At 42.6% G+C, this 17,887-nt stretch overlaps 1 protein-coding gene across 1 annotated transcript in view; it reads right to left on the reverse strand.

The window, feature by feature from the left end:
• MTOR (mechanistic target of rapamycin kinase) overlaps nt 1-17,887 on the reverse strand; it is a 146,451-nt gene that overhangs the window by 78,574 nt on the left and 49,990 nt on the right. Inside the window, exons 20-25 of the mRNA XM_043485946.1 lie at nt 9,937-10,023; nt 7,095-7,262; nt 6,475-6,587; nt 5,972-6,134; nt 4,780-4,872; nt 3,735-3,881 (exon numbers count right to left, since the gene is read on the reverse strand). Of these exons, the coding sequence (XP_043341881.1) occupies nt 3,735-3,881; nt 4,780-4,872; nt 5,972-6,134; nt 6,475-6,587; nt 7,095-7,262; nt 9,937-10,023 (771 nt within the window). The remainder of the gene's footprint in view (nt 1-3,734; nt 3,882-4,779; nt 4,873-5,971; nt 6,135-6,474; nt 6,588-7,094; nt 7,263-9,936; nt 10,024-17,887) is intronic.

Here is a 17,887-nt window from a genome sequence, read left to right on the forward strand (position 1 = left end):
AACTCTGAGCTCTCCTGGCACCAAGAGTTACTAGCAGGGGCAGCTTAGGGAGGTGGATGGAGAGACTCAGGCCCTGGGGCTGGGTAATAAAGGGTACTGGCCAGCAGCCACACTCTGTGGAGCTCGGCAACTTGAGTTCAAATCCCAGTTATGTAATGTATTGGGTGCCTGGTCTTGGGCAAGTTACTTAACTTTTCTGTGCCTCAGTTTCCTCCTCTGTAAAGTGTGGATAACAGTCCCCACCTCAGAGGGTGTTTTAAGGATTAACTAAGTTAATACGTGTAACAGACTTTGCACAGCGCTCAGCACAAGTTAGTGCTCTATGTGTGAGTGCCTGCTACTCTGAAGTCAGAAACACCTGGCTGGAATCCTGGTCCTGCCATTCAGCTGCTGAAGAAACTCTGGGCAAACTACTTGTATGTGGCATCCGAGTCTTAAGTCTTCCTCATCCAGGAAAAATGCATCTAAAGGGTCTAGCTGGAATAACGAGCAAAACATTGTTGCTCTTATTATCAAAATGACTTCTCTCTGAGTTGGCCTAGCCCTAATTACTAAATCTCTAACTTCTAAAATATATTCTTAAAAGATTTTTCTGGCAGAACAGACAGGTTGATCCTCCCTAAACGAAGGGAGGATCAGATAAGTTACAGCAGAAGTTCTCAAGGGAAGTCATCCAGGGAGTGAAAGAGACCTGTGTGTGCTACATCACCTGACCACCACTGACCCAACCCATCACCTCCCTGGGATGAAACGGAAGTCTGCTGTAGCTTTTGATGAGTTACCAATAAGTGACAGTACATAAACTATTACTGTACGTCAAAAACTGAAGTAGAGATACTGTAAAAGACAGCTTAAAAATTTATGTGGATTCTCACTGACACAATGAGAATTCCTGAACTAGAAAGAAGAGTGACACTAGATGCCAAAGACTTTTAGACCTTACTCTGTGGAATGAAATGGGAACATCAAGTCCTTTTCAATTCACAGATTGCTGGTTTCCAGCCTACACAGTGAGTCTCTGCATAGCAGCACTATATTACAAGGTACTTAAAAGTCAGTTGTATACAAGGAAGTAGTACTAACATCTTTTGCCCTCTAAAGATGTGAGGTTGAGTTTGGGTGAGGCGAAGACAATGCAGCACAGTGGTTAAGAGACTGGTCTCTGGAGTCATACCTGGCTCATATCCTTGGCTCCACCATCTACTGTCTGACATCGGGTAAATTTCTTAACCTTTCAGTGTCTCAATGTCCACCTCACAAAAGAGGGATGGTAATGATAGCACTGAACTCACATGGTTACTGTGAAGATTAAATGAATCAATACATATAAAGTGCTCACAACAGTGCCTGACACATGGGAAGTGCTCAACAAATGCAGACGGTGGTTACTGTGATCATTAACATCGGTACCATTTGATAAATGGTAGCAAATAGCTCTCCAAAACATTTTGGCTTAGTGAACAACTGCACAATCTGTCAAACAGGATGCGTGCCTCACAGGGCCTTTCCCCACTGCTTGGTAATTTAAAACATCATCAACTCTCAGTTCTCTGGGTTTTACAGCAACTGTCGAAACTCCAGTCAGTTTCCTCTCATCATCCACCCTCTGCGGACTGCCTCACCTGGTAACACTGGTGCACGCTGATGGAACGCCAGCTTATTCATTTAGAAGGTAAGCCCGAATCAACTACCATAAGACAGGGAAGCAGCTGAAAATCTTGGAGGCAGGCTAGAAGTATATACAAATGGTTTTTATGTTTTCTGTACTATGTAAATCCTCTATTAGCATAGCCAATAGAAGGGTGGCTGAGGTGGCAAATTATTATTTTGAAAGCTGGTTAAAACTGACAAATATACTAATCCCTAGTTATCATCACATGAATACGTACAAGCACAATTTACTTTTAGATGAAATGAATCTGAGCGTTAGCTGTGGAGAACTTTGTTTAGGGTTTTTGAACTTGACGTATTCTTTCAGGTGAGACAAACTAAGATGCCTTCTTTTTCCTTTGGCAAAGGTTATGCTTACTTTTTGCAAATCCTCGGTAAAAAGCAAAACTTCCTGGAAGCAAACTAGACCACTGGGGAATTTCCTAAAGTAAAGAAAACAAAGCCCTAAAGCAGGGTGGACAGCTGCCTGGCTGGAAGGACATTCTGCACCAAGGCAGGCTGAAAATATCTGGGCGGAAACATGCATCTGGCCTCCTTGTCCAGCCCCTCCCTCAAGGGTGAGGTGTTAGCATGGTGGCCTCAGCAACCACTTTGGAATGCCAGGTGTTGATGACCTTTCTCCTCCTGAGGTCTGGGACTAGCAGTTACAAAACACACACAGGAGAGCAACATCACTCCTGATCCAGGGGTATTTTACCACTTTCATCTTAAATCATACTTTTCTCAGCAGTGGTTACTTTGCAGTTGCCTATGTGAGTAAAGGCTGATGTCAGGAGTAAAGGCCAGTGTTCAAAAGCTGTGTGTGAGCACATGCACACAGGTCTGTGTGCAAATCCTTATGGGCTTGGCCAAGAGACCAAGTCAGCTGGGACCAGCTCTGCCCAGTTCTTTACCTCTATCTGCTGCTACACAGAAGTGCAGCTGCCTTGGGTCAACTGGTAATAAAGGAAAGAAAACTATGCTGAAATCCAAACTGGGAGCTGCTTTCAGTCACCAGAAGTACTAAAGACTGATGCAAACTGTGGAAAATAAGCAAGCTGATAAATTTATTTAAAAGTCAGTGAAGTATATGATTACTTTGTTTAGATCCATCAGAGATACTTTGAAACTGCCTATTTGTAAGTGGATCGCTGGTAGCATACGTGATGAGAAGCTGGTTTTAGCCCAGGCTTTGGTCAGCACAGAGAATCCAGTACTAACCTGCATAGATCTAAACCCTTGCTACTCAAAGTGTGGTCCCGTGGACCACTGACATCAGCCATTACCTGGGAGCTTGTTAGAAATGGAGACTATCAAGGCCTGAGCTTGAGCCTGAATCAGAACAAGCATTTTAACAAGTCCCCCAGCATGTGGTTAAGCCCAGTGAGTCTGAGAAGTTTGTGAAGGACTGCTTTAAAGAGCCTGCATCAGTCTCAGTGCTAACTACAAGGCTGACTCGTTGTGTTCTATTCATGTAAAAAATGAGAATGCAAACTGCAACAAGTTCCACTGGGCTTCCCTGGTGGCTCAGTGGTAAAGAATCCACCTGCCAATGCAGGAAACACAGGTTTGATCCCCAATCCGAAAAGATTCCACGTGCTGTGGAGCAACTAAGCCCATGTACCACAACTACGGAGCCTATGCTTTAGAACTCAAGAGCCGTCACTACTGAGCTCACATGCCCTACAGCCCGTGTTCCACAACAGGAGAAGCCACTGCAATGAGAAGACTATGACCCACAACTAGAGAGGAGCACCTAGAGAAAAGCCCACACAGCAACAAAGACCAGCACAGCCAAAAATAAAATAATTAAATACAATTATTAAAAAAAAATAAGTTCCACTGCCAAAGCTCCAAGGGAACATAAAAGGACACCTTGTTCTTTACTCTCCTTATATTAAAAGACTGTGTAATTCAGATACCTGGAGAAAGACAAAATAACCTAAGTTCATGGTATCTAGATTTTCAGAAAAATGCCTGGATTTGGTTATTTTAGACAGAAGATGGCAAGAGCTGAAAGTTTTGAACAAGTGACAAGAGCAGGGCTCTCCTTTCCAAGTCCCCCCAGGACACAATGGACTTGCCTTTTGGAGGTTAATGGTGCTGACGTGCAGTTTCTTCATGGGCCCCGTTTCCACTGGTCCACTGGCTAAGGCATCACCTTGGCCGCTCCTCAGCATTCGATGCTGGTAAATCAGAGGGTCTTCCTCCTCATCAGCCAGGGTATACCCCTGCAACCAGAGTTTACAGAACACCTGTGACTCCAAGAGCTGCTCCAGGTTAGAAAACACCCTTAAACCTCAGGCGGGTCCCACCTTTTGGAAGAGCCAGGATTTAGGTATGATTCCAGGAACAGACATAATGAATCATGAACGGGCTGTATTCTGCACTGAGACCAGCCTGCGTTGATCAGTCCTGGCTGCTGACAAGCATTGACTTAGGAGTGTGAGCATGCAACTGGCATGTGAGCAATAAACGCGATGAAGAGCTGGGGCAGCAAGGAGCTGCCTGTTTTTGTCAGGCCTAAGGGCTAAGGCTGGTTTCTACATTTTTTTAATGACTGAAAAAATAATTGAAAGAAGATTGATATTCTGCAACACATGAAAATTATTACAGAATCATATTTTGGTGTTCATAAATAGTTTTACTGGAATGCAACCTGGCTCATGTGCTTATGTATGCCTATGGCTGCTTCCAGGTGGCCGTGGCAGAGCTGAGTAGTTTCATCAGAGACCATCAAGCCTGCAAAGTTGAAAAAAATGCACTATCTTGACAAAAGCTTGCCAATCCCTAGTTCAGAGCTAAAGGGCTTCCCCAGTGGCTCAGCGGTAAAGAATCTGCCCGCAAAACAGGAGCCTCAGGAGACTTGGGTTCAATCCTTGGGTAGGGAAGATCCCCTGGAGGAGGGCGTGGTAACCCACTCCAGTGTTCTTGCCTGGAAAATCCCATGGACAGAGGTGCCTGGTGGGTTACAGTCCATAGGGTTGCAAACAGTTGGACACAACTGAACCGACTTAACTCAGCACAGCACAGTTCAGAGCTAAAAAGCTACATATACTCCCATTGCTAAGAATACAAGTTAAGAAAGACGACGAGGGGGCTTGACAGTAGAAACGAAGCACAGCTCACCTTGACAATCCTGCAGATGAGGACATCATAGCGCTGATGGTTAATTCGGTGTCTCACCAGAACTTTGTTCACCATTGGAATGAAAATTTGGTACTGCAAGAGGAGAGCAAACAGATCAGAAACCATTACTTTGGAGAGTGGGAAAGAGAGAAAAGATTATTAGCACTGCCTTATTACAGCTATTACTTTGGGGTTTGGGACTAGCTCTGTGGTTGCAGGAGAATCACTTTCTGGCTCCTGGGCTATGATCGTCATGCCCACCGTCTTCCATCTGGGTCACTGCAACCGGTTTTTACTGTAATGGTCTCTCTGCTTCCACTCTTGGCCCAGTCTGTTCTTCCACACAGCACTAAGAGCCATCATTTAAAAATGTTAGGTCAGATCATAGTATTCCTGTGCTCAATCTCTCCAAAGACTTTCAATGTTGCTTAGAGTAAAAGCCAAAGTACTTATAATGGCCTGTAACAGTGATGTGCAAATTCTAGTGGGCATCAGACTCACTTGGAAGGCATATGAAACCAGAGACTGCTGTGCTCACAGTCAGAGGTCTGGCTTGGCAGGTCCTCGGGGACCTGCAGTTCTAATGGCACCCAGCTATGTAGACACTGATGCTGCCCGTCAGGGAATCACATTCTGAGAACCACTGGTCACAATACGTAGCTTCCAGTGGGCCCATCGCCAGCCCAGTCCTCACAAGGGTCTCTATGACCTTTCCAAGCCCTTTCCCCTGTTCCCCCACTGAAGTCACTACTCTCCTGCTGTCCCTTCCCTTCAGGTTCTGCCTTCTGGAACCTGTGTCTTTGCTCTTCCTTGTGCCTGCAGCCAGCTCCCTGGGCCTGGGCCTTTCCATTACTTAGGTCTCTACTGAAATGTCACCTTATCAGAGTGGTCTTCCTCACCTCCCCTCACCTCCTCCCAGCGTCTCTCCCCACCTGTCACCCTCACGAGATAAGTGATGTCTCAGAGCTTTGCTTCACTGGAACGTGAGCTCTGTGGGACATCATTCTGTTCACTGCATCGTCTCCAGAACAGCACTCAGCCCACAGAGGTGGCTCAATAAACACTTGCTGAATGAAGGGGAAAAGGGCATAAATGATTCCCCTCTCTCTGCCAGTGGTTGAGGCCTACAGATTGACAAGCAGAGGAGTTCGCTAAAGCAGAAGGGCACGTGTGTCGAGAACTCCCGCCTCACCTTCTTTCCCAGCTGAAAGACGAGTGAAGACAATGTGTCCATGGCTGTGGAACGGAGTTCTGGGCTCTGGTCCAGTGTGCGCACAATCGGATGAATGATCCGAGAGGCATAGTCCGTGAAATCCAGAGACTCCGTCAGACGGTCCACAGTCTCTAGCGCAGCCCTACAACAACCGCTGAGATACAGTATCTGCTGACACACAGCCCAGAGTAAGAGAAACAATTGAGGGCTACCCTAACAATCGGCACCTAATGGGAAGGAACGTCTTCTGACGTTATTTTGGGTGCACAGAGCCAACACTCTGAAGTGGGATGGGGACAGTTGAGATTTCCATAAGCCTGGTACACTTCTGGACTAACTAATGGCAGTACATTTCTGGACTAACTTAAAATGACAACAAAAAAGAAAGATGGCCCGGGGACTTAGGAAAAGGACATTTTCAACAAGACATTTTAACAGTTAATTAGCTTGATGACTGTTAGTCCCAGAGGGCAGGTGCTCACTTTCGAGAAGGCAACGGGGCTTCGGGGGCATCAAATAACTTCACGATCGGGGGCAGCAACAAATGCAGATAGTCGTCCAGGTTGGCACCAAACAGCTGGATTGCAGCCAGCAACTACAAAAAGGAGCAGAGGCATGACGATGAACAAGTACAGTCAGGGAACAAGTCCACGAAGGGTGGCAGTGGTAGGGTAATTCCAAATTTTGGAGGGACTCCAAACAGACTTTAATTATACCCATTAAATGTAATATCAAGGAATTACATTCTCTTGGTAGCACAGTCTCCCCTCATATTGTTTTGCTATATGTTACTTTGCTTTCTCTGAGCTTACTTCAATTGTAAGGGATCAGTGCCTGGATAATAGAGAAAACTGCTCTGCCATAAACATTTACCAAGATTATCCCATTAAAGGAGACAAAACATAAAGATAATCAAGAGAGGATCAGAAACATTGTATAAGCTGCACACCGCACACTTCAGGTACTGGAGTATTCCCTAGACTCAGTCTTTTAGGCTGAGCACCACCAGGTCACTCAGAACAGGGTCTCGTCTCTTAGATGACCAACTGGGGACTCTGACGGACTCTGGAAAACTCTCTAGAGGATGCCCCGGGATACGTACCTTGATGGAGACAATGCGGCCTGAGCTATTGTCATGCATGAAGACGCGAAGCATGTGTGGAATCAGCTGGGGCAGGTAGAGCTTAAATTCACCCCCGAGGGCTACTACAATCTGCTCAATGAGGAGAATGATTGTGCTCTGGATGGAGGTATTCATGACCCAGAATTCCTAAGAAGGGGGAAGACAGAGGAGCAAAGTCAGGGGCCCTTCTGTTTAAATAGGAACCAAGGAACTGAGACAGCTAAAAAGAAGCAGAAAGGCAGTGAGCATGGTCTGCCTCACGGAACCCCTTCCCTGTCCTCCGCTCCCCAGGTCCTCCTGTACCCCACATCACAGTAAACAACTAATCTGCATCTCCCTGAAAGCACCAGGCTACTTTCATCTTCTGTGCTTCGCTCATGCTGCTCTCTGCTTAGATCCCACCTCTTGTTCAGCTAAGCCCCATCTGTCTTTCCAGACCTGGCTCAAGTCTCATTTCTACTCAGAAGCTTTTCCTGTCTCCTTCCATCATCCATTGTGGGTCCCTCTGCTCTCCTCTTTCTATCACCTGCAATATTTAATTATTTTTTTGCCATCCTCCCTCTATTCAACTGTAGGCTAGTTAAGGGCATGAAACCTGCTGATCCATCTCTGTCTCCATGAATCCAGCATAACGCCTGGCATATTCCAGCTACCCAAACCCATTTACAGAATGAAAGGACCACCAGCTCTGCAGTGCTCTAGGAGCTCACTAGTTGTCTAGGGTGGTTCTGCTCTGGGTACCCCCTGGGCTCTGCCAGAGGGCGACTCTACCATTTGTAAGATTTCCTGCTCTTTCTGGATATAGACTTCGCTCAACAGCATCTAACATCAGTCCCAAACCATTTTCAGGCCAAGAGAGTGCCACAAAGAGTATTTTTCTACATTCATCCAATTATATCCCACATAAGTTACTAAAATGAAACCTGGCCAACTGGCTCCAGATCCTGTCTTAGTACTACAAAGCAAATTGGTCTAATCTCTCACTCCAGGGAAAACTATCACTTCAAATCAATTCAGAAAGATAGTTGCCTAGTGCCTTATTTAAAAACCTCTAGAGCAGGAGACTTAATGATGGCAACATATGCATATTAGTACTCTTGGTTTTGCTAAGTCATGTCTGACTCTTTTTGTGACCCTATGGACTGTAGCCCGTCAGGTTCCTCTGTCCATGGGATTTCCCAGGCAATAATACTGGAGTGGGCTGCCATTTCCTTCTTCAGGGGATCTTCTTGACCCAGGGATTGAACCTTAGTCTCCTGCTTGGCAGGTGGATTCTTCACCACTGAGCTACCAGGGAAGCCTGTTGGGCTTCCATTTAAATCAGAGTAGAAGTCAACAACAACAACAACAAAAGACAACTCCTTGGGTGAAAGGCTTTAAAAGAAGTCTAAGTGGCTCAGTGGGCCTGCCAATGCAAGAGGTGCGGGTTCAATCACTGGGTTGGGAAGATCCCATGGAGAAGGAAATGGTAACCCACTCCAGTATTTTTGCCTGGGAAATCCCACAGACAGAGGAGCCTGGCAGGCTGCAGTCCTTGGGCTCACAAAGTGTCCAGCATGACTGAGCACGCACACACTACTACTACTACTGCTCTCCACTGGAGGACTACTGGGGCTCCTCACAAGGGGTTTCCCCTACCCCAAAGAAGCCAGGCAGCCTCCCCAGGGATGTCGGCTGGATCATTGTTCACAAAGCCCTAGCTCTCCCCGGGCTGCAGGGAGCTTATTAAAGCACCCTGGATCGATAGCCAAGGCAAGAGCCCTGTTGCACGTTTTCTGTCCTGAAGGGAGTGAAAGCTGCATTTGGCAGATGTAAGGCTCCCTGCCCCAAACCCCTATGCTTTGGCCATAAGTCTTTTTTGGGAAGCAAGTCACAGATTACTTCAGCTTTGACCCAAGAGCACACTGATTCCTCCTGTGCCACTCCCCACTTCCCTAACTCCATCCGACAGGCTCTTCAACTTCCTGTTGCTCTCACTTATTTATACATATAGGAGTTATTTAGTTCCGAGGACTCATTCTTGGGGAAGCTCCATTTTTGAAGCCAGTCATTTTGATTTTAGTCCTGCTGCCTCCTTCAAGCTGACTACAAAAGGCTGGTGTAGAAGAAGAAAAATTACTAGAAGAAGTGTCTTCCAATTTTTTTAGGACACAGCCATCTCTGCAAAGCAACCTCCCCAACAGAGACACTGAAATTATAAAGAACAGTAGGAAGCAGCCTCCCCCACTTCAAAACAGAAAAACGATACTACTGTCAATGAGGTGTCCTGTGTGCCTGCTTAAGGCACATCACAGCATCTGGGATGTGAGCCCCCTCTCAGAGGTGACTGCAGTCAGAAGGCGGCAGTCAGGCTGGAGAGGGCAGCAGGGGAAAGCATCACCTTCCTCCTCAGAGTCTGACAAGAGTCCATCGTATTTAATGGCCCAAGGTAGGCTCAATCTCCAGTCCTCTCTTAAGGCCATGGTTTTATAGGCAGTAAGGAAGAGGGCTTTTGTGGGAATAGTGAAGCACTGCTGTGATATTAAAGTGAAATTGCTCTGCTGTGTGTGAGGCAAGGAACTCAAGTCTATTTCTGGCAGAACAATTACTTCAGGATTTCTCCTCAGACTTCACACCTTAAACTCTTGTACCTGGGAGCCTGTAGCCATGGCCCCCCCACCCCTTCACGATCCGCTGGGATGCCATGCTCCACTTTCCATCCTCAGGTTGTAACAGCTCTATGACGACCCATAAAAGACATATCCACATCATCCAAACCTGCTTCCAGACGCTCCCGGACCCAAACCCCAAGGAACAGGCCAAAGCATTAATTTCTACTCACTCTCATGAGCGTGACTATCTCATCCATGTAAGGTCTGATGTGGCTCTTCACAAAGGACACCAACATTCCCAGCTGCTGGAACAGAAACTGAAACAGAGACGAGGTCGGCAAGTTGACACCACAAAGGATGTGCAATTCCCAGGCCTACCCAGGGTCCATGTGAACCAATAAAGACAACTGCGAACTGGCTTCTGTACCACCCTATCTGCTGAGAATAAGTTTCAAAGAATGAAATTTAAAACCATCAGCGAGAATGGTGGTGGGAGCTGAAACAACTGTCAGAGGCTTTACTTGCCAGGTGAGCCAGTTTCTGCTCAGCAGGGACTTTGGGGCCAGACTAGCTGTTCTGAGCCATTTCTGTTACCTACTAGCTTTGTGACCTTCATTTAACTTCTCTGCACTCAGCCTCTTCAGTGGGAAAATGGGAGATAACAGTTCTTATCTCATAGGCCTGGTCTAAGAGTTAAATGTGCTGATACCTGGAGAGCACTAGAACAGGGACACAAATACTGTTAAAAGCCCAGCGAATATCATTTACTGGTGAAGGATTACTAAAAACGTAAAAAAGGACATGAAATTTTTAATTAACCATATATGTATTTTTTATTAATTTAATAAAATTAATTAACTGTAAATGTATTATTTTGCTTATTTTGTCTGTCTTAATTCACTACCACTTACTTTCTAAAACAAATACATCTAACCATTATGGGCATCATGATTCATTTGTGTTAATTAACTCAATTAATTAGGTCTTAATTAATTAGCTAATTGTTTCTCTAAGACATTGTAAACCAAAACAGCAAGCAAACTGAGGGTGGGATGGGATAAGGAGATTCTATTTAAGCTGGTATCTTGCCACTGTCAAGAGACGCCATTCATGAAATAAAGTTAGGAGTAAGGACAGCTTTGGTAAGAGAAATCCCAACTCTTTTCAGGTTTAAGATGTCTTCAAGGCATAGTTTTTATTTTGTTAGGATCCTTAGATAGTGCTCCATGTCAATATCAAGCAGAAAATTATACTCTAAACCCATGCCCCCAATTTTTATAGCTCTCTGCCTTTGCTGCCCTCCACTAACAAGGATAATTTCATACATATATATTTCCACCCTTATCCATGTTTTAAACCTTGGGTAAGTTTCAAAAATAAAATAAAAAGTGCTTCAAATAGTAAGTAATGGGCCTACAGAACTCATTACCTAAAGAAGTGAGATTGACAGGCCTCTTCAATATAGGACTGGGCTCAGAGAGAGTATGGACTAATTCTCCAAGTTCAACAACACCAGTGGATTCTAAGGGGGTTAGAACCCAGTTCCACGTGGGACACAGGCTTGACTCAGGGGAACCATCCCTTCCTAACTCCTGGGCACCTCCTCATAGAACCGCTGCTGACAGTTTCTGTGAAATGGTCCCTATGGTACATTACAGAGATAAGGGACAGGAGACTCTAAAATACAATGGTTCTTGAGTTAACTTTGTGTGATGCGCAACATGAGAGGAGGTAGAAAGTCTAAGCTGGAGGAAAAGCAGGACACTGCAGATGGCAGGGAGATCAGGGGAAACTTCAAGACAAAAGCATCCTGATCGTGCTGCCATTTTCCATGAGGTGTCCAGCGGTAGCCTCTCCAGTGGCTGATTCACAGGATATAAATAGGTGGGCCCATCAGCCCCAGGCAGGGAGCCCAAGCAGCCACCTCATTTCTTCTCCCTTAGATTCTTTCACAAGCTCTTTTCTCTTTTTTCTCCTGAATATTAGTATTTTAAAAGAACACATAGTTTTGTTCCTGAAAATACTTTCCTGGTGGCTCAGATGGTAAAGAGTTCACCTGCAATGCAGGAGACCCCAGTTCGACCCCTGGGTCGGGAAGATCCCCTGGAGAAGGGAATGGCAATCCATTCCAGTATTCTTGCCTGGAGAGTTTACGGACAGAGAAGCCTGGTGAGCTGCAGTCCATGGGGTCGCAAAGAGTTGGACATGACTGAATGACTACCACTTTCACTTCGAGATGCCCTCCCAGGTCCCCTTGCTATGAAAAGCCTAAAAATAATGTATAAAAGATGAGAAACACTGTTGGTAGATTATCTCAACTGAAACCTTTCACATAAAGTCAAACCTTCAAAAAGTTACATATTAAGAAAAAGGGTGAAGCCTTCCACCCCCCAAACTGTCCACTGGCAAAAGGAGACAAATAATCTGTCAGTCTCGATGTGAGGTTGAGATAGAAGAAAAAGTCTTCCTAAAAGTGTGTAATTTCAGGCCACACTCACATGATGAGTTTAGAGGGTAACTTTTAACTACCTGTGTGGCCTGAGAAATTCTAAGCCAAGAATCTAACTTCAGTTCTCCTGGACCATGTGGTAGAAGCAAATGCAAACCCTCGCTGAAGAGATGCAAGTTCAGAGCATATATTCCAGTATTACTGCTCCAGGGGGAGCCCAGCTGAATATGATGTATGATCCAAAATTGTAAAACATACAAGGACAGACTTACAGGCTTGCTGCCAGCATGACTTGGCAAAAACAATAAACAACAGAATTAGACCCATTGAAAATCCTATATATACTGGAATTTAGTTCAATTCAGTCACTCGGTCATGTCCGACTCTTTGCGACCCCATGGACTGCAACACTCCAGGCTTCTCTGGAATTAGTGGACAGAGAATATAAAACAAACCTGCTTAAAATGCTTAAAGGAATAAGAATGAGCATTTTTAAAAATGAGTCAGGAACAAAGTACTATAAAAATATTAGGCATGTTTGAAAGAACCCAGAATGACTTTAGAAATTATAAAATGTAGTAGAAACTAAAAACTCAATGACAGATCAAAGACATGGTTAAAGAATCAGTGAAGAGAAAATGGAGGTGAAGACACATTCAGAATGCATCTCTGAGAGACAAAGATGAACTACACAATAAGAAACTAAGAGACATGAAGAAGAAAGTGAGAAGCCCCAAATGTTGAATCAAATTCTGAAAGGAAAAATAGAAGGATGGAATCTTCATATTCAGAGAGTCTACAATCCCCAACAAGGTAAAAAAAAGAGAAATGCAAACGCAGATTTGCAGTCCTGAAACCCCAGGACAACAAAAACAATGAGAAGATCTGAAACAGTCATAGAGGAAAGGGAGATGAAATACAAAGGAATGATAATTTCTCAAGAGCAACAAAAGAAGTCAGAAAACAGTGGGATAATGTCTACAGCTGAAGGAGAACCCAGAATCGTATTCTTAGCTAAAAAAAGGTTTTAAAAGACGATGAAAAAAGATTTTTTTTTCAGATAAACAAAAACAGCATTTACTTCAATGGATGCTCAGAAAAGGTATCTGCCTTAGAGAGAACAAAAATGACCCTAGGAGGAAGCTCTGAGATGGGAGAAGAAATGAAGTGGCTAATGTGGATAAATATAAATAAATATTGTTTGCATAAAATAATACAGTAATGCTTAATTTGGTTAAAAAAAGTGATACTACATAATATAAGAGGGAAGGGAGGTACTTTGAGCAGTCATCCCAAGTTCTGTATATTGTTCAGTGAAAAGGATAGACATAATGATTTTAGACTTTGTTAAATAAGATATGCAAGTCAAATTTTATGGGTGAAAAAGATAAATTTGGACCCATTTCTCAATCTGTACACTGGGACATATACCAAAGAGCTCAAAGATCTAAATGTAAAAAGTGAAGCCATTTAAACAAGAAGAAACAGAGGTGAAAATGATGTATACACAAAGCTTTTCATTGCGGGATTATTTTAAATACCAAAGACTGGAAAAAATACAAACAGTCATTGGCAGGGACTGGTCAAATAGCTATGGGACACAATGAAGTCCCATGTGTCTCTAAAGGAATGAAGGCATTTCTCAATACACTGCTATGGTGTGTACAGAACTCCAGGATATGCTGTTGTGAAAGCGGGAAAAAAACCAAGCTTCCAAAGGTTTATATTATGTTACCTTCTGAGGAAAGGAGGTAGCAGACAAATATTTTCTCATATTTTCAATAATAAACAGTGAAAACATAAAATTTAAAAACTGGAAAAGCTGGTTACCTTAGGGGGAAGCATAGGCAGAATTATAGCACCCCAAAGAGGTCCAAGTCCTAATTCCTAAACCTGTGAATAAACTACTTTACATGACAAGGGGGGCTTTGGAGGATGTGATTAGGGGGTCAGAACCCTGAGATACAGAGATTGTCAGGGTGGGCCCAATCTAATTACAGGAGTCCTTAAAAGCAGAGAACCTTTACCTGTTATGTTCAGAAAGACTTGAGGGCAAAAGAAGAGTCAAAGAGATACAGTGTTGCTGACTTCGAAGAAGCAAGGAGGAAGCCAAAGAAGGCAGGCAGTCTCTAGAAGCCAGAAAAGGCAAGGAAAGGGGTTCCCCCTAGAGCCTCCAGGAAGGAACACAGCCACAAGGGCTCCCTGACTGCAGTTCAGTATGATCCACGTCAGACTTACGACCGACCCAAAGACCTGGAAGACAATCAGTCTGTGTTGTTTCAAGCTGCTACGCTGGTGGTGATTTGCTACAGCAATGGTGAATGACAGAGGAAAGAAGAAACAGGTATGAGAATGGAGAGAGATGCTAGTCTTTGCTGAATATATCAATCTCTCCTCTTACAGTTTTCACTTTGCAACTATGCTAATGTCTTACAAAACTAGAGTGAAAGTTAAATTAGAAAAACTCACAAGAAATTTCTAAAAATTGAAAGTAAATAGGAATAAATGAATTTAACTATAAACCAAGTTGGTTTCATATCACCCAAAGGATTATTTCAAGTGACTCTGAACACAGTATTTTGGTGTATATTCCCAATAGGACACATCTTCAAAACAAAAACAAATTGTAAAAAACCTTGACTCGCACTCAGTAATCATAGTTAATGCTTGGTCATTTACAGTTTATATGTATACAAAATACATACATTCTTCAAGATAAAACAAGTACTTACAGAGATCTCAGAACAAAGGAATCAAGATTTTCAGTGTAACAGAAAAGAGATACAAGTATAAAGTCAAAGAAGTAAAAAACAACTCTTTAATCTTAAATTTGAAATATCAGTATTAAGGTATGGATTATTTTTCCTTTTTAAAAACTACATATTTCTAGTTCCGTTCACTGAGAAGGCCTAGAAACAACGACACAGCAGCAGCAAAGAGCATCCTAGCATACAAACTGCTATCTCTGTGTTCCATCTCTTACTCGAAGAAACCACAGCTCCTTGGAAGTGGCTATGCCCAGGCTGGAGTGTAAGTCTGGAGTGTAAGTCTTTTTTTTTTTTTTTTTGCCAGTAAGAAAGTGATCAAAGACTAAGATGTCTTTGATGGGCAGTTTAAAAAGAACACAAAGCCGGGTAGATTGAAATAATTAGATCATTAAAAGAAGACTGTCTTCAATACATAAATCCATGCATGGCAATGATATTCCAAAAAAGTCGAGGGGTTGAGGGGGTTGCCTGGGTCACCTTTGAGAGGTTGTCAGGGACCTGCTTCATTATTCTGAAAAAGCGATAAAAGGAAAGAATCCTGCGTCTGTTCTGCCCTTCCTGAATGAACTATCCTTTAAATTGACTAAACTGTTGATGACATAGAGTTTTTTATAGATGATTTCTAACTAATAAATCCAGCAGGAATAACAGAATTAGAAAATCACCACTTTGCAAGTGTTCTAGGAAACAATAATCCATAAACACTAAAGTGATTGAGATAAAGGCTGATGAAGAATGCAGAATCACACCACCTGAATCCTCTGGTTAACCTGCACATCACTAGAAGTGGATCATTTAGAAAATATCTGTTTACTAAATGCCCAAATAGGAAGTATATGGTACCACCTATGAAGTATTTCTTGCTAAAAGAATAAAACCTGAAAATAATCAATCCTCTAAATCTAACCAGTCTACAAGAAAAATTAAAAGACATCTTGACAACACAAACAGGCAAATCCAGAATGGAAAATTCTATAGGACAAATGACCTGGTTTCTTCCACAAATACACAGAATGAAAAGAAAAAAAGTCAGGGGAAAAGGAGAAGATACAGAAAGAGAATTAGATGTATCACCCAAGTGCCATGTTATTGGGATTTTGATGTGAACAAGCCAAATGTGAAAAGAAAATTTTAAGACAAATAAGGATATCTGAAGAAGGATTGGTATTAGATTACATTAAAGAATTTCATCAATTCATTAATTTTGTAGGTATTGTAACTGTGGTTATATGGAGAGGGGAGAATTGAATGGTGAAATATTATTTTATCTGGAATTTGCTTTAAAATGCCCCAGAAAAAAAGTGTGTGTGAGTGTGAGTGTGTGTGTGTGTGTGTGTGTGTGTGTGTGTCTAGGGTGGGAGGGGGGCAGGTGATAAGATGAAACCAAATTGATAAGATACTTATCACTGTTGATGAGTATGAGAATTTAATATAAGTTGTCTACTTTTTGTTTATGGTTAAAACATTCCACTACAAAATAGAGGGCAAGAGATAAGAAAATGAAAGCTCAATCAATCCCCAAAAAGAAATGGAAGAAAATACACAAGGTAGGACAAAAATAACGCGCTACATAAGATGGTGGGTATCAAATGGACAAATTCTTAGAAAAGTATAACTTTCCAAAACTGAACCAGGAAGAAATAGAAGATCTTAACAGACCCATCACAAGCAAGGAAATCAAAACTGTAATCAAAAATCTTCCAGCAAACAAAAGTCCAGGACCAGATGGCTTCACAGCTGAATTCTACCAAAAATTCAGAGAAGAGCTAACACCTATCTTACTCAAACTCTTCCAGAAAATTGCAGATGAAGGTAAGCTTCCAAACTCATTCTATGAGGCCACCATCACCCTAATTCCAAAACCAGACAAAGATGCCACAAAAAAAGAAAACTACAGGCCAATATCACTGATGAACATAGATGCAAAAATCCTTAACAAAATTCTAGCAAACAGAATCCAACAACATATTAAAAAAATCATACACCATGACCAAGTGGGCTTTATCCCAGGAATGCAAGGATTCTTTAATATCTGCAAATCAATCAATGTAATACACCACATTAACAAATTGAAAGATAAAAACCATATGATTATCTCAATAGATGCAGAGAAAGCCTTTGACAAAATTCAACACTCATTTATGATTAAAACTCTCCAAAAAGCAGGAATAGAAGGAACATACCTCAACATAATAAAAGCTATATATGACAAACCCACAGCAAGCATCACCCTCAATGGTGAAAAATTGAAAGCATTTCCCCTGAAATCAGGAACAAGACAAGGGTGCCCACCCTCACCACTACTATTCAACATAGTGTTGGAAGTTTTGGCCACAGCAATCAGAGCAGAAAAAGAAGTAAAAGGAATCCAGATAGGAAAAGAAGAAGTGAAACTCTCACTGTTTGCAGATGACATGATCCTCTACATAGAAAACCCTAAAGACTCTACCGAAAATTACTAGAGCTAATCAATGAATATAGTAAAGTTGCAGGATATAAAATTAACACACAGAAATCCCTTGCATTCCTATATACTAACAATCGAAAACAGAAAGAGAAATTAAGGAAACAATACCATTCACCATTGCAACAAAAAGAATAAAATACTTAGGAGTATATCTACCTAAAGAAACAAAAGACCTATACATAGAAAACTATAAAACACTGATGAAAGAAATCAAAGAGGACACAAACAGATGGAGAAACATACCGTGTTAATGGATTGGAAGAATCAATAATGTCAAAATGGCTATTCTACCCAAAGCAATCTATAGATTCAATGCAATCCCTATCAAGCTACCAACGGTATTTTTCACAGAACTAGACCAAAGAATTTCACAATTTGTATGGAAATACAAAAAACCTCGAATAGCCAAAGTAATCTTGAAAAAGAAGAATGGAACTGGGGGAATCAACCTGCCTGACTTCAGACTCTACTACAAAGCCACAGTCATCAAGACAGTG

This window comes from Cervus canadensis, chromosome 13 (genome assembly GCF_019320065.1).
Source record: "Cervus canadensis isolate Bull #8, Minnesota chromosome 13, ASM1932006v1, whole genome shotgun sequence".
NCBI classification, from domain to species: Eukaryota; Metazoa; Chordata; class Mammalia; order Artiodactyla; family Cervidae; genus Cervus; species Cervus canadensis.